Below are 22,048 nucleotides of genomic sequence, written 5' to 3' on the forward strand. Positions count from 1 at the left end.
TGTATAAAGTTTAAAAAAAAAAAAAAAAGTGGGTAATTGCAGTTTTTCTTGCTTAAACCGAAATAAGCTGTTGTACCCATGAAGACTCAATGAGATCTATGGGAAATTCCAACGATTTCACAGGGATTTGGTTGAGGGGACACAGATCCATGTGGAAAACAGATCATCAGCTTGGAATAATTTGACAATACATTCCAAAAGGAAACGTTGGTCACTCTATATTCCTGCCATTGGAAATCTAAAAAAATGGGAGATTCTTATTTATTTAATTGTAATTTAATTGTTTGTTTTTTACAGACATTGAGCTGTTTGTATATCTGTTTATCTCTCTCTCTCTCTCTCTCTCTCTCTCTCTCTCTCTCTCTCTCTCTCTCTCTCTCTCCCGCTCCCTTGCTCTTTGTTGGACTGATTTGCACGCTCCATCTGTGGAATCCGTCATGAAGGCCTGGGCCCTCAGTGGAGGCCGTCAACTGTCCTGGAGGGGGTGTAAGGGGCATAAAAAAGGGCAAAGGTGGGTGGGTGGCAGTGCAGAAAGGGAAAGGGGTGGGCTGGGGTGGTTCAAGTGCTCAATCTCTTCAAAATCTATGAAGGAATGCTGAAACTTCAGATGTGGACATAGATAGGCTACTTTAAAGATCTGTTCAAATCTCTGCCAGATACAAATAATAATAGTAGGATAATGAGTGATCTATGCTGCCTGATCCCATGAAATTTATGTAACTATGGTGACATTTTTGCTAAATGTTCTTACGTGGTTCCTTAAAAGTATTGTGGCAGTTCTGAGGTGAAATGTCCATAGTGTTTAAGGTTAATGCTCAAGTTTGAAATGAACAAAACCTACCTCACTACCCAAATCTTAAACTTAAACCTAAACGATAGGGTCATAAATGCATATGTGAGATGAAAAATGTAATTGCAACGCTCTATCAGTTTGACTACAGTGTAAATTGATCATGTCTGAACAAGCTTGTAAATGTAGTTGGTCAGGGCCATTTCTAGCTATAAGTGACATACTGTAAGTGAGCGCTCAGGGCCTACCAGGGGGCCTGGCAAAGTAAGGTTGTTTTTTGTTTTGTTTTTAACTGGCGATCGGGGCAGGGCCAAGGGACGCTTGGCAGAGTGAGGCTGTGGAAGATGAGTGGAGAAGGAGTTCCACCTGTGCTCCACACATGTCTCGGGTTCCAGAGAGATGCATGGGAGTACTTGAGGAGAGAAGACAGGAGCAGAGGGGGAGAGACGCACAAGGCGAATGTGTGTGTGGGTGACAGCAGGCTGAAAAGCAATGCAGTGTGTGTGTGTGTGTGTGTGTGCACACTGAAAGGTGTAAATAAGAAGGAGGCTCCCACTTCTTTCTGGAGTGGTGGTGGCAGAGTGGGCTAAAGCACATAACTGTTAAACTGTTAATCAAAAGTCGCTGGTTCGATCCCCACAGCCACCACCATTGTGTCCTTGAGTAAGGCACTTAACTCCAGGTTGCTCCGGAGGATTGTTCCTGTAATAAATGCACTGTAAGTTGCTTTGGATAAAAGCGTCTGCCAAATGCATAAATGTAAATGTTATGGCTAAAGTATACAGTTATAGGGGGCCCCCTTGTGGCCTGAGACGGAAGGGAGAGTGTAACTGCTATGAGAGAGTTGTAGCTACAGTAGATTTCTTAATTTTCAAATTTTCGTCGGGAGCAGAAAAAAGAAAGAGGAGGAGAAACGCTGCCAGATCTTGGTAAGAAATACATTTAAGCCAGTTAACGGGCTAGATGGTGTTTGTTCTCTGCCATGCATTAAATTGCAACAATCGGGATAGTTAACTAACATTTTGCAGTTGTGTCTTGTTTTTGAAAGGTGCATGTTTTCAGACATTTCTGCTAGTTTTATAACTAAAGTCTAGACAGTAGACAGTCTAGCTATCTTCATTTCAGTTATTTAGATACTGTAGCTAGCTGATAGTAGTTGCAATGCTGGAGCTGATTCAGTCACCCAAATTTGTCTAGTCTAATTATTTTCAGGAGCCATATTAAAATATTTAGGGGCATCAAAGGTAGCTGGGGATTCAGGTACACAAATGCCTTGTAAATAGCCATTTTGCATGTAATTTGGCATTATATACAAAATGGCTAATGCAGGAGCCTGTCACATAACTAGAGTTTTCTCACCGGTCACTGTAGTTAATGCTAATTTAAACAGGTAATGTACATGTCAAACTGTATGGTATTTAAATGCTTCTGTGAGAAATGGGGTTAATTATTTGTTTAGGGCCTCCGAGTAGGATTTCGCTTATTGTCCCCACATGCTCAGAAACAGCTCTGTAGTTGGTTATTTAATGCAAACATTAAAACGCATCATTATGCACTATAGTGAAAATGTTTTGATGTCATCAGATAGCATTGTGTGAGGAACAGGATGAAAAGTAAGTGTTTATTAACTGATAATCTGCAGATTTAGTGGTGATTTGTGTGAAAGGAAATACAAGTCCCAGCTCACGGGACTCCACATGCATAAGTGTCCTTGGGCAAGACACTGAACCCCAAGTTGCTCCCAATGGCAGGCTAGCGCCTTGCACGGCAGCTCTGCCGTGTGAATGTGAGTGTGAATGGGTGAATGAGTCACAGTGTAAAGCGCTTTGAATACCGCTAAGGTTAAAAAGGCGCTATATAAGTGCAGACCATTTACCATTTACATTTAAACAAAAAAGCTGTTGGGATGCTCTCAGCGAGCCACGTAACAATAATTTAGCACAAGGCAAGGTAACAGGATTCTATGAGACCAGGTTGCTATATGAGCTGTCATTGTGTGGAAAAGAGCTGCAAATTTCTCCCTTTGTATTTCACCCAAAAAAACAATATTGCCGGGTCGGAAAGACGTGAGGGTGATTAAATGATGACTTATATTTAATTATGCTGATTGAATAAGAAGCAATGCAAGTTTAATGGACAGAGATTGTTGGAGAAAACAGTAAACACAGGTTTGATTTGGGCATATACGTCAGAAATATAAACCACAGGCCTTCTAAACACACATAGCACTAAACGCCATAGAAATGAAACGGCTCAATTATCTAGTCTGAGCTTACGAGTACAGCACAGATATTTCGGAAGATATTTAGCGGAATATGTGCATGAGTATGCGTTTTAAGGTCTTTTAAACTCTCTGCTATGTAAACGGTGCGGTCACTAAAAGCATCAATATCCGCTGTTTCTTTCCATCTCCTCTTAAATTCAATATTCCAACCCAAAATATCACCCGACCACATTTACCTCAAGGGTTCATGTACACAAAATCCACCTAAGAAGTTTCATTAATACTGTGAAATGGCGAGCGCATATCCAGCAGGCATTTCCATTTAGTTGAGGGTGAACGGCAAAGGTCCAAGATAAAACCGTGTGTGTGTGTGTGAATGTGTAGTGCTTTAAGTTTGTGTATGTTTTGTATGTGTGTGTGTGTGTGTGTGTGTGTGTGTGTGTTCTAATTCTCTTGGGGGCAGGTAATGAAGAGGGCTAATTGAGCCAATGACATGCCCCCTCGCCATCAAAAACAGCAAAAAAGAAAGACAAAGAATGGAACAAAAGAAAGCTTGGGAACAAATGCCGAGAGCAAGGCGGGTCCTTTTCAGCGCCGGGGTTGGCTGAGTGACTGCCCGACTACATTAAGCAGTACATAGAGAACTAACAGATGCCAGAGACAGAAAGGATGAGTGACAGCTCGTGGGCCCATCTGCCCCCCAGCGTTTAGGAAAAGAGAGAAACAGAGGGAGGACTTGACTTGCTAAAGAGCAACTGTGACCCTCGCAGCTGCCCTCAAAAACACACGTTTCAGCTCTCAGCCCCAAATGTGTGCTTCGTTTGTTTAGCCTCTTTTTAAGCATCACGATTATTATTGCTCATACTTAAGGTTTGGGATTTTTTTAAACTGTTTGTGCTAAAGACGTGATTGCTAGTACATTTCTAGATTGTTGCCTGATGGATGAAAAAATGGGTGAAAAAAACCCTAGACCTGCACTAAAAGAGTGACCATAATAGCATAGGCTACGTTCACATTAGTATTAGTGGTCGACCGAGATGGGTTTTTCAATGGCTGATGCCGATACCGATATCTAGAGAGCAGGATGGCTTATATAAATGCAGATAAACATAATATAATTTAATCAGAGTAAAACACATGTAAACAAAAATTTCTAAAGTGAAACAAACACTTTTGTTCTGCAATGTTTACTCAAATTTGGATGAACAGAAACGGTTGACTGTCCATTGACAATGGTAGATTTTGGAACCGATACAAGGGAAAGTTAACACTTCTATTAATCGGCAAAGCAAACACGGTTATCGGCCAATGCCAATAATCCCAAAATAAAAAATAAAAAAGTGTTTTCTGTGTTAGTGACATGAGTAAAGATCACTCTACCTCTGTCTGGTATCTTTTCATGTGCATATCTGAAAATTTAATTGTAGTCCAACCAAATCTTGAAACGTGTCAGTTTTTTTCCTCTCCGTAAGAAACTGAATATTTTTAACCGGAGAAGTTATGACTTGCAAATTGTCACAATTAAATGTTTTAAACCACAATAAGCCTATATATGGAGTACATTAAGTACGCACATGCTAATAAACACTCAGAACACCCGTTTTTATCCTGAAGGTAAAACGAGTTAAAACAGGAAGTGGTCACCTGCCACTCAAAGCATTCGCTAGTGTGACCTTTGCTCACTGAAGGTCAAACACCATTGACCTCACATTAATCTGTGCACATCGCGGGACTTTTAACTATAAACAAGGCCAAAATACTTTTTGAAATGACAGACATGGCTTAGTTACAATGATCTATATGAGGTTTATTCATGAGGAATTAAAAATGAGGAATAAATAAATGGAAAAAAGCAGCTATCGGCACCGATTAATCGGTAAAACCGATATATTGGTCCATCTCTAGAAAACACACATACATGCATAATTTACCACCTTAAAGAAGTTTATTCCGACGACTAACCTTTTAATAGTTCAAAGTATGAATTTTACCAACCTAGTCCCATAGAATGAACATTACTATAACTTTATTTTTGCAAACTGACTTTACATGTTGCGTTCTATGTTTCGCTGCAGCTTTAACACTAGAGGCGCTACAACAAATTGTGCGTTTTATACACATTTACATTTATGCATTTGGCAGACACTTTTATCCAAAGCAACTTACAGTGCACTTATTACAGGGACAATCCCCCCAGAGCAACCTGAAGTTAAGTGCCTTGCTCAGGTGGCCGTGGGGATCGAACCAGTGACCTTCTGATTAACAGTTATGTGCTTTAGCCCACTACACCACCACCACTTTTACACAAATCATGACTACAGCGGCTGAAAATGACTTAATATGTTAAGTCTGATATGTTATGATATCGAAACACTTTTGCTCTAACGCATCATTTGAAAAACAATACCTTTTAATGCTTGTATTACAGACCCACCTACATTTGCACACGTATTCCAATGTGATTAGCTCACCTGATGACCAGTGTTGGACGTTGGTCTCTGAAGACCATGGTTCAAGTCCAGTTAAACACGCAAGCTGACATGTGAGAAAAAAGTGTTTTGTGCAACAAAAAATGGCATGGTTGCTTCTGAAAATTTGCTTTTCATGTCTCATTTGCTTATAGGACACCATCAGTTAGGTTTAGGAATTGGTTTAGAGTAAGGATGTCTGTTTTGTTCACCTCTCATTTGCTGTTAGGGCACTATTGGTTAGGTTTGGTTAAAGTTTTAGGTTTGGGAGGTATGTTTTACTCATTAAAACTAATCTAATATTCACCATAAAAACCTTGTCTGATTATGACTCCATTTCACTAGTTTTTGGTGCCCCCCACTGGAAATTTAGCTGGGAAACTGCAGCGAAATGTGTAATGAAGCACGTAATTTCATTTTGCAAAACTGTTGAAATGATCATGAGATCAGGCTGAATTTAACCGGAATTTGCACTCTATTGTAATTGGGTGAGCTGGTCTGCATAAAGTTTGTAAAGTAAGTAAGTAAGATGTTCTTTTAATCAACTATCCAATAAATCAGTTTTTCCCAAACTGAGGGTACGTGAGGTGATGATGGGGTAATTTCTGAGATTTACCATTCTTTTAATTTCATCCCAGTTTAAAATAACATTCAAACTGTGTTCATGTACTGTATGTCACTGGCAAAAATTAGTTTGTGCGCCCTCTAGTGTAGAAACACCAAAATGGCCTTGTCATAAAGTTGAGATAAATACAGTAGCATGTAATGAAATAACCCTATATTTTGCCATTAAAATAAATGAATGTACTCGTGTCGTGCATCACACAAGTATGTTATATATATATATATATATATATATACCTTGTCAAATGTGACAAAAAGCACCTTGAGCTAACAGCGCAATCACACAGATACTTCCCCTCAGTGCTCGAAGTCGGCTGGCAATGCAATACCTGCAATGAGACGCAGTTCCTGACACATTACCGGCGGGTATTCTTGCACACCGGCAGCTCTTCTAAAGTGCTGGTGTTGTGTCCTGCTCCCGCAACATGATGGGGGGGAGTTTGAAAGTTAGGCAGTTTTGTCATGTCTAGCACACCGATCTCATTAATTGATCATTCAACTTGTATATGATAAATTTAACATGTACATCATGTTACAAATACATCATGTTTGATATAATGGAGTTGTTTTACAAAGAAAAATATTTTCAAAATACCTTGTGTGAATGTTATCAATTCTTTAGAGAGGGGGTATGCAAAAGCATGTTGAATGTTTTGGAGGAGTACGCCACCGTAACAACTTTGGGATCCACTGCAATAAATTATTGCAATAGCCCTCCTGAACTCGGACTGTCTCTCTATCACTGACATGCACATTATAGTTTTGCCTTCAGGGCCTGCACGCAAGCAGACACAGATTCCTGTGACTGTCTGCTGAAGTCTGCTGACCCTGACAATGGACACTGTGGAGACGGTTATGTTTTGGGGTTTTCCCATGTTGTCTATCTCACTGTCCTCCTCTCTATCTTTCAAACCCTTTTTCTTTCTTTCAGAGGAAACAATGCATACTTCGTGCTACTACACATTCTACTCCTCGACTTATTCTTCCTGGTTGTGCATTTGCATGTTTGCAGGCATGTGTTTGTGTGTTTGTGTTGGCTCTCAGAGCAAATTAAGACCCACTGACTGCACACTCCATGGTGCCACACAAATCATCCCACACTTGGCCAGTTGGCACATCCCATTGCCTATTTGTGTATGCATGTGTTTGTGTGTGCATCCATTCATGTGTTTGCATATGTTGGAGGCATGTGCATATGTTTGCATTGAAGAAGTGTCTTAATGTATTTCTTGGTAAAATGTGCAACTAGCTTTTTCACCATTCGATACGCCCTACCATGCACAAAACACGCACATCTACAATGTTTTTATACAATGTGAGCATATTCTGGAGCATAGCAAACAATAAAATTTCATGAGCCACAGATTCCTCTCACACAGGCCAACATCTTTGAGTCTTTAAGATGATATATGGAGACAGTATGAAGGAAAGGGGTCAGGAATCAAGCTGTTGCTAATTCAAAAAAGGGTGTAAATACCGAACACAACTTGCCTGTCTGTGTCTCCCGAAGAGGGGGTAGTGGGAATGGAAGAGACGGACAACGGCCCACAGATATTAACCGAAAATGTGCCGCGGGCTAAGAGAAGGAGAGGTAGAACAGGGCAAGGGGGAGCGAAGGAGAAAGAGAGGCGTGTTTGACTCATTGGCCAGATGAAAGTGAAGTTCAAATAAAGAGCTTGATTTAATCGGCTTGGGGACTCGTCTTTCTTGAATCGCGAGACGGGCAGAGCGTGACGGACGGCCATTGTGGCAGCGCACATGACGAGAGGCTCGCCCCCATTGTGACCGCCGCTCCGGGCCATGAAGGAACAGCCATGGAGAACACTGGTCCCTATTGACGGAAATAGCCTTTAATAAACTCCCGTCGTCATTAAGTGTGACACGGAACCATGATTGGTATTATTTAGGGAGCTAAAGTGGTGTTAGCATGGCATCGAGGCAGTCAAATTACGTTCACCTTCATTAGTCACGCAGGGATGAGCTGTATGCTCATTAAATGTCATTATAGAACATCCAAACATTCAGAGTCACGTCAGTATGCAGCAACAAGACAAAAATAGACTGTTTTTATCTTCTCTTAGGCCTCTTGGCAAAGTAATGGTAAGGAAACGGCAGTTATTTCATAATAATCATCAGTGTTGGGGAGTAGTTAACTAAACGTTGTGACACTACTAAATTAACTTTTTGACAAAAGTGTAGCTTTTTCAGTAACGAGCTAGAGCTACTCATTTACGCAATGAGAAGAGGTGTGGCATCTCAGAACGCTACTATTGTCATGTTGTTTTGCACAACACAGTATTGGAGCCGAGGGAGTAATCAAACATGCTTGTCTAAACTGTCCTCTCACGTTCATGTATAGCACTGGAAAACCAAATAATTTAAGTTCGGACAGTTCATTTAAATGGACCGATTAAAATAAACATATACCTTATATGTATGGCTGGAAACTCTGATTCGCTTTAGTGAGTCGGTTCTTCTAGGTGGTTCATGTAAATGAACTAATGCACATAAATGATTCACTGATTCGTTTGAATCCAATGCAGCCTTAACGGAATAGTTTGCCTAAAAATAATAATTCTCTCATCATTTACACACCCTCATGCCATCCTAGATGTGTATGACTTTCTTTCTTCTGCAGAGCACAAATGAAGATCTCAACTCTGTAAAGGTCCATTCAATACATATGTATGGTGACAACATTTTGAAGCTCCAAATAGCACGAAAAGTCAGAATAAACAGTAAGACTCCAGTGGTTAAATTCATGTCTTCTAAAGAAATCGAATCAGTTTTGGGTTAGATCAGACCAAAATGTAAGTCCTTTTTCACTGTAAATTTTAGCCATCATGATTTCAAACTTGATTACACTTCCTAGTGTTTGACGCATGCGCAGGGCGCCCATTATACAAAGGTGCCTCGGTTTGTTCCTGGCATGTAGCAGATACCCTATCCCCACCCCACTCTATTCCTAACCATATGGAGCCTGTAAGGTTGAGTAGCCTGCCAAGAACAACATATGGCACCTTTCAACCATCGCGGCATGGAGCGCTAGATGCGCTAGGAAGTGTAAATTAACTTGAAATCATGATCGCCAAGGAGACCTGTTGTCAAGATTTACAGTGAAAAAGGGTTGAATATTTTAGTCTGTTCTCACCCAAAATTGACTGGAACACTTCAGCAGACATGGATTAAACCACTGTAGCCTTCTGGCTAACTTTTATGCTGCCTTTATTTACTTTTTGGAGATTCAAAGTTTTGGTCACCATTCACTTGCTTTGAAATGGACCAACAGAGCTGAGATATTCTTTTAAAAATATTCATTCGTGTTCTGCAGAAGAAAGAAAGTCATACACATCTGGGATGGCATGAGGGGATTTTATTTTTTGGTTAAACTATTACTTTAAAAGGACTTTGCCTTCTTTTTTAAGCAAAATATTTAGTGTATTGTTGCTGTTTGTCACGTTATTTCGATTCATTTATAAAATATGGTGTTTTCTTATTTATTTATTTTTATTACTGCATATTACGTTTAAATGTTCTATTTAATGTTGTCACCATATTTGTTTAACCCTTAGCCAATTAGCCATGGTTAATTTTGTGTTACTATAGTTTTACTACAGATGACATGGTTAAACTATGGTTACTGTACTTAAAACATGCTTAATTTTTGTAAGGGAATTTCACCCTAATTTAATATATCACTCAAGTCTAGTCAACTCATATTCATTTGTATAGCGCTTTTCACAACACACAGTTTCAAAGCAGCTTTACAGAAGATTATGCTGTTACAGAAAAAGATGTTGTGATGTCTTAAAGTCCTCACTGTGTGGTTCAAATGAATAATGAAAAAGCATGCATTCAAAGTTATTGTCTTTTGGTGAGAGGATCATTTTGCTAGCAATGAATCAAAGTCTACTGGTCTGGCCGACTGTATGCGCAAGCGCAGTTGCACTAATGTTTGATTAACTCATTTGCTTTTGTCTCTCGCTCCCATCGTACCTGCATGCGGCCCAACATGATCACATGTGAAGTCGGCGTGAGTTTCGATGGAATTCTTACTGTTTCCGATAGTTTCGGTACCCTAGGATTCTAATCAGATGTGTTTGCAGTGGTTTCAATGTGTTTTCCTTTCCACCTAGCGCGATTGGCAGGATATTGCATCAGCTGCGTCTGAGACTAGGGTTCAAAGCCAGGCAGTAACCATGTTTGAATAATCAATGAACAGCATGATTTGGGGGTTTCACTTTTCCTCACATGTGTCCATACGCCCTACAGCACTTACTGCTTTGGCCACTGGGGGCAGTGCTTCGAAATTTCTGTCAACGTATTGCGATTCTGACGAAAGAAAAGTCGGTCTACTCTTTCCGATTTCACTGTGAGATCAGGCTGTGCTGCCATAATATTTATCTCGACTCGTGGATTGAAAAACTAACTCAATTTAATACCTTGTAGGCTACATTAACAATTCGAAATTTATTAGGAAAAAAACTCCAGTTCTGTCTTAAATTTTCAGAGGACTCTACATTCCTTCATTTAAATAATTTCATTCTTGCTTTTGTCTTACTTGCTAATCAATAGCAGTAATAGGGAGACACATTTAAAGTGGACAAATTGTCACACGTGTTATAAATGTTGTCATTTTACAGAATTGGTTTAAACAATGTTTTGTTATTGATATTACCTTTTACAATATGGCTGTTTCATGGATTATTTTGGGCTTTCTAACAGTTTCACTGTTTGTTGAAAAGCCAATAAAAGCATAACAGCATATATAAAGGCAGGTTTTCATTGTGAGAACTTACCCCAGTCTCCCATTATCACACTATGCATAGGCCCTAAACTGTTCAAGTCATTTATAAAACACTTATAAAGCATTTAGCATTTAAATTCAGTCCGTTGGAGAAACATCTTCCAGATCAAAGCCACCATTACATGAGACTAATACAAAGGCTAAAGATTTTGTAGGATCCACTCACATCTGTCTGCTAGAATCCCTTCGATGCTGTGTCCGCTCCTGTGAACGTGTTCTTGCTTTTCGATGTCCTCTTCGTCCTCCTCGTCTTCGTCACCTTTTGCACCATATCTGCCTCTCATGATCCGGCTTATTAAACTCACTGAACAGAATTGAACCAAAGTGTAGGGCACAATAAATGTGCAAACATGTTATAAGTTTATTACATTACAGATATTTTTTGCACGTTTCTAGACAAATGACTGCATTGAAAAAACTGCTAATTTAAAGATAAGCCAACATATCCAACATCCACTCATAAAATAGCCAGCTGTCTTGAAATCACGTTTTTATCCTTTTATAGGGTATAATTTCCATGCATATGGGCCCAATGGTTTTCAGTACTGAGCTCTGTAATTGCGAAAATATCAGGATATGCTACCTCTTAATTTACACCATACCTGATGGTACGTTGTTCTGGTCACAAAACCCCTCTTTGAGCAATTTATCCCGGATTTCCCAACTGAATATTCCTGGGTTATCCCGTTTATATAGCTCAATGCGCTTCTCCACATCTGGAGATGTAGTCTGTTAAAATATAATATAGGAAAAATAACAATAAAAATAAAAATATTGAAGCCAACAAGGTTCCCTGATAATTAATAGACTCTTATTTCAAATTCAGAGTTTTAATGGCATCTCACAGGCCATGCTTTCGGTCTGACATCGACCTGTTGTTGCTTTGAGTTAATTGTTTGCGCACAAAATTCCTTGGGAATATCCAGAATCCCACTAGTAATGAACCAGCACGTACATGCCTCCCCAGAGGGCCTCACCTTTGATTTACTCCCGCCAATGACTCCAGGTCGGATGGATCCAGTCTCCTGGTACCGACACAGGATTTTGGATACGCATCCGTGAGAGACTCTGAGCTGGCGGGATATAACACAGGGCCGGATCCCGTGATGGGACATCTCCACTATCCTGTGTCGTATGTGGTTCGGTAGAGGCCGACCATTGATGAAAACTCCTCCGAGCTGGTTAACTCGACCCTGGCCCATCTGAGTGGAAACTGGGAGACACATGTAAATACAGTGGAGAGATAGTGATCAACGTAGAAGTTGCAATAACATGTAGACTAAACACACGGAAGGCTCTAAAGCAAACAAATGGGGGGAAAATAAACTATTCTGCATAGTTATCCCAAACAACTGAAGTGGGCTTCTATTGAATGTGTAAGACAGTTCACGTATGGCGACATGTGCATTTAATCCTCTGATACAATTTAACATTTAAACATTACCCTATACCTGTTCCAGCTCAAGTCTGTTTTTAGGCACAAATCAATGGGCTAATTAAAATGTTGAAATAGACTTGTGCCCCACTCATTAAATCGCCTATTACACTCCAATGAAGCTACAACCAAAACAGTTTTATAAGCTTTAGGCTACAAGCTAATACGGAAAATGCAATATCGTTTAAACGTTTTACACATTTTTACACAAAATATTTGTATTTCAGAAAAAAAAGTGTAATACTTGATATATGAAATACATGCAGAGCTTTGACAAACTTTAACTCAGGAAACTATTTTTTATTTTATTTTTTAAGTTAAGCTACAGATCCCTAAATATCTCTCATAGATAGCACAAATTCCACCAATTCTTTATAGCTAACAGTGGCATAAATTAAACGTAATAAATCTGTTATATTTAATGTGTATTTTAAACATGTTTTACCCTCCATCGGGAATCCATTGCAATAGTTTTGAGAGATAAATGGACGCATCATCCTGGGAACGGTCCCTGCCAAGGCGGTCATTGCTCCAGCGGCCCGTTAATTCAATTTACGTCGGGCAAGTGAACAAGAGGACACTTCTGATAGACCAGCAGGGCTTTAAAAATACATGAAAATATCCCACGATCAAAAAAAAACAAAATATAAGCTCCGACGGGAGTTTTTATCCCTCGAGGAAAAAGAAGAAATCAGTCGTGGATTAAATGAAAAGCCTTTTAGTCCGATTTAGTCTCTTCTTTTGTGTTCCTTGTTTTAATTATGCACCGGAATTATCATCGCCGTGTTATTGTTATTAACGGGCATCAATGATGAGCGCGAGTTCTCAAACTACGGAGACATTTATGAGTTTTGCCGATAGTTTTTGCCTATGGCTCGAACAGGGCGTTCGGATTGGTTCCAAGGACCCCGTAACCGTGAGCTGATTGGTCGAAGCAGTAAGCTTTTGCTTTTGGGGCATGCCAAAGTGCATATTGAAGATACTTTTTAAAACGTAAATTCACTCGCTGCTGTTGTATAATCATATTGCCTATGTGAAACGATTGATTCATGCCGCAACAGACTGTTTGCAACAGCATGTTATTTAGTAGTCCACGCAGAAACAGCAAAAACACAAATGTTTTACTGTACAGAGATGATGTGGTCTGTAAAGATAGCCCAAAAAACAAAACCAATCCACTATAATAAAATATAGTCTACTTTATTCGGCGCGTGCAACATACGAACCATGCAGCAATAGAATTCCATGTCAAGTGGCACAAAGTCCGCACCTCAAACATAAAATAAAGCTATATTAAATAGAATAGAAACAAAAAGTAAATAAAACTAGGCTATTCATTTAAGATGATTGACTTCGTGATTAAAACCCCCCATTTCTGGCTCTGATCCACACACTCACTCACACACACACACACACACACACTGACTTCAATGACATGTGGCTCTTTTGTTGGACAAAAAAGAAGCTTCAAATGTTTTCTTTCTGCCTGCGCGCGGAGACAATGGGGGTCCATTCACGTGCAAAACACTTGATTATTCTCTCTTACTTAAAAAGTTAAATCTTAAAGAGGCCGGACCCTTGAGACACTGACCCAACAGTTTAAAATGGGCATGAGAAGTTAACAACGCACGCGAGTGTGTGTGTGTGTGCGCGCGCGCGAGTATTTGTTGCGTATCTAATTATTGGATTAATTGCATTATGTCGTTGGCATGCATTTCCCTGGCTCATTTTATTGATTATTTTGTAAGTTTAAAACATTACCATGTATAGGGCGCAGGTGTTGTGTTTTGTTTTGTTGCAGACTTTATATTTGCTGTTTAAACGTATATTGCAAATCAGCATATGTATTTCTACTTTGACAGTTAGAAGAAGAAAAACCTAAAGAAGACGCATTTATGTTTCACTCTAAAATTAGTTTCCAATGAGAACCAAAATGATTTTACAGTCTGATGCTATTTGAGAAGCCCTTTGAGTTCCATTAAGAACTTTTTTATTCTTTAGTTCTTGATAAGAAAAGTCATAGTGAACCTGCAGCACAGAAACATGAAAAATCCTTTATTAAGAAGAGTGTGTGGTGTCAATGGGGCCTGCATTAGTCATCACATAAAATGAAAGAAAATGCATATTTAAACCCACGTCACATAAAACATTACTAATTTGTTGTTGTTCATTTTAAAAATCTCTTGTGTTAATATGGGGGGCTGTGGGTTCTTTTACATCTACAATATCATTTATTAACAATAAAGTATTGCTTGTTTTTAATAGTCTACTATTATTTCAATCTTCAGAATCAATAGGCGGGTGGGTGAAAAGGGGGAAGCGGGTATGATGCATGTTTCGGTCGTTTTGAAACACTGGATCTGCGTGTCGAATCCATTATTGGGGTACAGATTTCGGGACAGAGCTGCGCTCTTATGAGAGCATAATTAGTTCTGTTATTAAGGATTAAATATCAATATTGTCTAAGTAAATAGAGTCCAACAAATTTGACTCGGTTGTACCAAAATATATGTTAAAGTTTGAAATACTTGCATAAGTTACAAAGAAATGTGAACAGGGTGATGTAAGATCTCCCCCCAAAATAAGCATGACGATGAGTTGGTTACATGCTAGGCAGCAGAGCAAATAAAAAATGTTAGAAATATTTGGAAGATATTTTCTCTGTGAAACAAAGACTAAAATGCACAGTTTGACCATTTATGGACTTCTAACAGTGTGTTTGTGTCACTTGTCTTGTGATCTATCTTGTCCAGTCTGAGAAAGGTCACCACCTTTTTAACCTCAATTCGATTGGGTTCACTTAGAGCAAACGCAAATCCTCCCAAAAGACAACATTAGGACAAAATAATCTGTCCCGCATTTAGGACCACAAGCATCCCTGAGTTACAGCCTATAGAGAATGTTGCATAGTTGGAAGAGTATAGTTGGAGATGCCCAAGACATCTAGCAAGGTACTTGAAACAATGTAAAACCCATTTTATAATTAATCATTATGCTACATAAAAATCACAATGTAAATCAGGATCATTACATGCCAACAGTATTGTAGCCGAATACATTAACCACATGTATTCAAATCTGGCCCTCAACAATAATAGTTAACTTAACAATTTTAGGGAGTGCTTATCTGCAACTTGCTACATGTCCTACATGTTTCTATGTTTTTTGACCATGCTTGCATGTTATAAAATATTTAAAGTGCATAGAAATGGAGTGGTGGTGGTGGGCTAAAGCACATAACTGTTAATCAGAAGGTTGCTGGTTTGACCGCCACAGCCACCACCATTGTGTCCTTGAGCAAGGCACTTAACTCCAGGTTGCTCCGGGGGGGATTGTCCCTGTAATAAATGCACTGAAAGTCACTTTGGATTAAAGTGTCTGCCAAATGCATAAATGTAAATGCATAGCAACATAAGTATTTAAATTTATTTTGTGTAGATCTTGACTTTAATAAAGAACCTGGAATAGATGTTCATTTTTCTCATTTATTAGCCAAACAAAAGGTGTGTTCTTGAATGTAAATAAAACAATTTCAATGTGCAAATACATTTCAAACAGGTTTCACAACAATTAATTTAGCCATAATAGTAAAAACACACATTTCCTAATCTCTAATAAACATATTACAGCAGAGAATATAAGGGCTGTGTACAAAGCCCATGACCCGATGTAGTGTTACTAAGAGGGCTGGAGTGCATTTAAGGAAGTATAGTTATCCCAGGCAGTAACACTGGGTTCGAGTGCCATGCAGTCACTGGACCAGTGTGTGAGTGGGAAAATAGACATGATGTGTGTACATCAGGCTTGATGGTCTCAGCAATAGCAGTCACAGCAATAGCGGTACCACGAGAATGAACACAATAGAAGATTTTGATTGTGTGTAATCTGAATGATTGTTCATCGTTCTTCAAGGCTTGGTCCTTATTTGATGTTTTGGGTTCACGCCAATCCTCAGTTCTTTTTCCTTTTTCAGGCTCAGATCTACGAAGCATCCGGACCAGGACAGAGGATAACAGCAAGATGCCATTTAATCATTTCTTCAGGTCATCAACAAGGGCAGTAAAAGAAGTAAAACTGTGGCATACACATCGTCCAATATAACGGCAGGATGAGCTGTGAAGCTGGTAACTACATAACGCTATTGCACTATTTTCTGTACAAGTGCAGCTTTTACGGCACGTTGTATCTGACTACTAACAGAATCTAAAAAGCTGTTTACACTTAGTTCACCCAAAACTGAATATTCTCTCATCATTTACTCAACCTCATGCCATCGCAGATGTGTATGACTTACTTTCTTCTCCAGAATACAAAGATTTTTTGCTCTCTTGGTCAATACAATGCAATTCAACAGGCTCCAAAACTTTGAAGCAAAAAGCATATAAAGGCAGCATAAAAGTAACCCATACAACTCCAGTGGTTTAATCCATGTCTTCAGAAGCGTTAGGATAAGTGTGGGTGATAAACAGATCAATGTTTAAGTCCTTTTCTACTATAAATCTCCACTTGCAAACAGCCCTCCAAAGGGCACTTCTTTCGTTTTGGCGATTCGCATTCTTTTTGCATATCGCCACCTACTGGGCAGGGAGGGGAATTTATAGTAAAAACGACTTAAATATTAATCTCTTATATAAGTTATGTAGTTTCATGTTGCCTCTGAAGATATAGATTTAACCACTGGAGTCTTATGGATTACTTTTATGCTGCTTTCTGGAGCTTCAACTTTTTGGACCCTGTTGAATTGCATTATATGGACCTACAGAGCTGAGAAATGTTTCTAGAATTCAAAGTCATCCACATATGGAATAGCACAAGGGACTAAATGAGGAGAGGATTTTCATTTTGGGGTGAACAATCCCTTTAACACCCAGGGACAAAACCTTGCTCCAATTCAAATACCCTACCACACTGACATTCAGTGTGTAAAGCTTTCTTACAAATGTAAGTAATATAACCACACAAAACCACACGCAAATGACTTCATCACTACAATTGTCCACCAACAGAGGGCAGACTTGAGTTGATGAATCACATTGGCCTACCCTACAACATCAGCGCCATCCACTAGTAAGCTAGCTTATATTAAATGTAATGTAATAGATCATTTCTGTCAATAAATAAATGAATAAATAAAAATTAAAGGCACATAAGAGCTCATTTAAAGAATTATTACTAAGTCATTATTTACTCACCCTCATGTCATTCTAAACCATAAGGGGAGGGGGGGGGGGGGGGCAGTTATATGGTGAGCTTTAACAACAAAGGGGTTTGGAACAATATGAGGGTGAGTAAATAACAATAACTATTCCGTTATGAGAAAAGGATCAAGTTTGAGTATCATTCTAAAGAGAATGGGCCTTCACCCTAATTTAAGGAAATACACATACATAGGCCATCAAGTGTCAATAATCACCCTAACAAAACCATTAAGTCCAAAAAAATCAACACTACAGTATATTTAATATACTGCCAAATTAGTATATAGACACAGCTGGCTACTTAGAATGTGTGTTCACACTCTCAAACTCAAGTTAACAAGCCACATTTAGGCATATGCTTTTGACATCCAAGACAAATGACCTGTGGGAGAGGTTCAACATTTCATAAGTGGGTCAATAAGCACTCGAAAGCACTTCTTGGCTGCGTTCCCAGTGTGTGAGTCTTTTTCATTGATTTCTCTACCGCTGCATCCTGTCACAGCAAGGACAAGGCAAAACTCTAGCTCTTTGTCTGCTATCAGATTCCTCTTTGCTTCATGTCTCTGCAATTCTTCCCTAACAAATCTCTCTCCACCAACCCTTAACATGAAAGTCCAAATCAGCAAGTCAGATTTCCTCAATAAGTTACAGATTAGTCATTGCTTAATGAAGAAACAGCAAACCAGCAGTACTGATCTGATTAGCTGTTTAAGGATGAGCAAGGAAGGTCTTTAACATCTCTACCAAGCGGGTCAAACATAATTCAGGATCTAGTTTTTGCTTAATATCATGCAGGTTGTTTCCTCTAAGCTAGGTACATCTGGTACTGCGCATCACAGGTCGGTGTGGTACAAAAATCTGATCACTGTCTTGTAGTGGTTATACTGCACATTAAAAGCACACAAAGAAGATTGCATGATGGATTGCAAAAAGAGATTATCAGTTGTCAAATGACACGGTTTCACCGTGATAGATGCATAGGTGGCGTGGAGAACAAAGGAAGTGCCATAAAATTCACAATTTCATATATAAAGCTATTGCTCCATAAGAACAAAGGGGCCGCCTTCTTCAAAGTCTGAATAGCATATGATACAGTGGGAGTATAATATCACCCAGTGGGGAGAACAGAATGCACCATCTGTCTTTTTATCATACAGACACACAGTAGTAGTGATATGCACCGATGTATTGGTCAGTTCGGTTAATCGGCTTATATATAAGGCCATTTTGAGATTATCGAATCAGCCGAAAACGGTCAATTTTAAGGAATATTTCAGGTTCACTACAAGTTAAGCTCAATCGACAGCATTTGTGGCATCATGTTAATAATAACCACAAAAATAAACTCCGACTGCTACCTACTTTTCTTTAAAAAATTAAGAGTAAAAATCTGGGTTACAGTGAGGCACTTGCAATGGAAGTGAATGGGGGCCAATCTGTTAATGTTAAAGGGCTCACTGTTTCAAATATAGCCACATGATGTAAACAATATGTGTGTTGACATGATTTTAGTGTGATAAATCACTTGCTAACCTTTTTTTGTAAAGTTATATCCAATTTTACAACTTTGTTGGCATGACGACATAACGTTGTAAACCCCCAAATTACCGTAAAAATTATGATTTCAACAATTACAGATCAAATATTACAAGAGTTTTATGAGAAGAATTAATGTCAGTGCTTTTATCAAATTAAAAGCTTCACATTTCTGTCTTTAAACCCTCCGAAAATTGGTTCCATTGACTTCCATTGTAAGTGCCTCACTGTCACTGTGACCTCCATTTTTGCTCGTATTCATTTGTGTGGTAATCAACATTATGCCACAAATGCTGTTGATTGAGCTTAACTTGTATTGAACCCGGAATATTTCTTTAACAAAAGTGTTATCAACTCTGTGCCTCAGTTCCAAAATGTCAATGTCAATTTCCTTTTTCAGATTACATCAGTGAGTTAATAAGAATTCAGATTTGCTAATTTCTCATTCGCTATCATGAAATTATATTATGCAAAGTGGGGTCCAAATGTCTCAGATCATATTGAAGATTAACCATGTTAAATCCTTATACAAAACAGATTTCTTTGCTTCCATTGAAGCATAAAAGATGCTCTTTGGATTATTCTCAAATAGGATAGATTATCAGCCCAAACTTGTGAAGTCTATGCTCAAGTGCATGCTGTCATTAAAGGGGGACGTACTACACTCATAACAACAATTTTAAGATTTATGCATTTTCATTTTCATTTTCGTAAACAAACTTCCATCAAATTGAACGGAGTAATCTTTAAGAAAATAAATAATTAAAAAAAAAAACTCTATATTTCTATTATTATTATTTTTTATACATTACAAAATTCAATTTTATGGAATTTTGTTATGAATACTAGGCTAACATATTTTTTGGAGTGTAAGAAAATGTTGAAAGTGAAAATTTAACCTTGCACACTTTTATGCTCATTATTATTTGTAATGAAAACTTTTGCGTTAAATGATAAAAGAACGCAAAAAAGAAGCATTTTTTTTCTCTCTCAAGGTGTCTCAGACTTTTGGGGCCCCCATTGTGTAGTGCCTTTCCCAGCATTTAAATTGACCATATTGGTTTTGGAAAATCCCATATCGGTCGACCGCTAGCACAGAATCTGTCACGCGTTTCTCCTGCTCGCATTAGTATTGGCCGAAGAGCGGCCCGTCTCGTGCTCCGGTCTGTATTTGAGCCAGCAGAGAAGCCACGTAACCACCACGGAGACCATGGCGAGGATGCTCGCCACTGACAGGCAGAGGGGTCCCGCGGGTGAGGGCGGCCCGCCGTGGCTGTGCACGAATATGAGGCCCATGAAGAGCAGCACGAGCATGGACAAGAACGAGAAGATGACGCACACGCATCCGGTGGTCAGCGCGAGCCGCCTGCAGTTGTGGCAGCTATCGTAGCGCGAAACCGAGTCCTGGGACAGCGTGGTTGCGGAGGTCAACGTCGTTGTGGACTGTGTCGCATGACCCGCGGTGGACGCCCCGGACGCGTCCTCCTCGCGCCTGAGCGCCACGAGCGCCGGGTGCAGCGGCGGCGGGTGGGGCGGCAGCGCATCTTGGGGCAAAGGATCCGAGTCTATGTAAAGAGGGAAGTCCTCCGTGACCTTGGTGTTGTTGGGCAGGTTCTGTATCCGATAGTCCGGCACGGGCGTCCGGTGGCGGCACACGGGGCAGCTGATGCGCCACGGCCGCTCCTCGCGCAAGTGCAGCGCGTGCAGGCACTCCTCGCAGAAGGTGTGCAGGCACTCCAAGATTTTGGGCGCCCGACGGTCGAGGTCGAAATAGTTGTAGCAGATTTTACACTCGTACTCCTCGTACGGAAACGCCGGCGGGAGAGCGGGCGGCTCCGGCCCGTTAGCTGCTACATCCGCCGCTGCCATGTCATCCTCAACCCCAACACAATGAGCGCGCCCCAGTCACGCGGCGGGATGACGAGACGCCTTTTCTTCTCGTTATCCTCTCAGTGAAAAGCCCGTGCTCCCTTTAACTCGGAGCCCACGGAGTCACGGACACGTTTGTGTCAGGTCTCTACAAAAATAGGCAGCGTGTGCTTACGACCGAGTGCAGGCTCCGTCTCTGCCGTTATGTAGCCAGGAAAGATGCGACCGGGGACGCGGGAATCCCACCGCGGCCCGCGTCATCGCCTTCGCGGCTAAATCAAAGCGTCAGACACGCGGACGGGTCGAACGGCACGCGCCGCTCAGTCACGGATGCTGCTGCTGCTGTTTACGTCATTAGATTTAACTCTTTTTGTGCTGCCCAAACATGTCAAATACATTTATATTTCCCTCCATAATAATATGTCCGACTGTAAAGAGGTCAAAATCGACGATTTAAATTGTTTCCACTGTGAATCATCTATCTGTTGGACATTTTAACCCACGTCTCTCACCGTCGTCGTCATAGAAACTAGTTTCCCAGAAACGTAGGAGGTGACGATTTCAAGTTCATTCACATAGTGCTCAAGCCCCTTAATAATATGCCTTTCATGTAATAAATGATAAACTCTTTTTAATCTTATGAGCTCTAATTATAGCCTAAACATTAAACACTGTATCAGATGGCTATTTTAATTTGTTGTTAATTTATTGTAGTTACTGCTGGTGTTTGTTGACCTCAAAAGCAACTTACCTTTTTCTCTTGACTATATATATCGCACAAAATCTCATTTTATCACATTTATTGAATGCTAGTACTCCTCTCTTAAAGGGACAGTTCACCCAAAAATGAAAATTCTCTCATCATTTACTCACCCTCATGTGCATGACTTTTCTTCTTCTGCAGAACACAAATTAGGATTTTTAGAAAAATATCTCCGCTCTGTAGGTCCATACAATGTATGAATGGTGACCAGAACTTTGAAGCTCCAAAAAACACTTAAATGCAGCATAAAAGTAATCGATATACAACTCCAGTGGGTAAATCCATGTCATCTGAATTGATGTGAGAAGTCATTTTTTACTATAAATTCTCCACT

General features: G+C 39.8%; 2 protein-coding genes across 5 annotated transcripts in view; both read right to left on the minus strand.

Annotated features, from left to right (window-relative positions):
- pax3b (paired box 3b) overlaps window positions 1–12,903 on the minus strand; it is a 28,668-nt gene extending 15,765 nt beyond the window's left edge. For 3 of the 4 annotated variants that reach the window (XM_052109876.1, XM_052109877.1, XM_052109874.1), the window contains exons 1-4: window positions 12,794–12,903; window positions 11,891–12,126; window positions 11,516–11,642; window positions 11,080–11,217 (exon numbers count right to left, since the gene is read on the minus strand). In XM_052109876.1, the coding sequence (XP_051965836.1) occupies window positions 11,080–11,217; window positions 11,516–11,642; window positions 11,891–12,126; window positions 12,794–12,875 (583 nt within the window). In that variant the 5' untranslated portion in view covers window positions 12,876–12,903. Of the gene's footprint in view, window positions 1–8,697; window positions 8,703–11,075; window positions 11,218–11,515; window positions 11,643–11,890; window positions 12,127–12,793 lie in introns of all 4 variants that reach the window. The other variant, XM_052109878.1, reaches the window with a different exon arrangement.
- A 2,926-nt stretch (window positions 12,904–15,829) lies between these two features.
- LOC127631862 (E3 ubiquitin-protein ligase RNF182) lies at window positions 15,830–21,403 on the minus strand. The gene has a single exon (XM_052110241.1). It carries the CDS (start codon window positions 20,949–20,951, stop codon window positions 20,187–20,189), a length of 765 nt encoding a protein of 254 aa, XP_051966201.1. The 5' UTR covers window positions 20,952–21,403; the 3' UTR covers window positions 15,830–20,186.
- Between the last annotated feature and the right edge of the window lie 645 nt (window positions 21,404–22,048).

This window comes from Xyrauchen texanus, chromosome 38 (genome assembly GCF_025860055.1).
Source record: "Xyrauchen texanus isolate HMW12.3.18 chromosome 38, RBS_HiC_50CHRs, whole genome shotgun sequence".
NCBI classification, from domain to species: Eukaryota; Metazoa; Chordata; class Actinopteri; order Cypriniformes; family Catostomidae; genus Xyrauchen; species Xyrauchen texanus.

Excerpts from the sequence above, each read along its gene's own strand:
- LOC127631862 (XM_052110241.1), bottom strand. The coding sequence starts at position 20,951 with ATGGCAGCGGCGGATGTAGCAGCTAACGGGCCGGAGCCGCCCGCTCTC.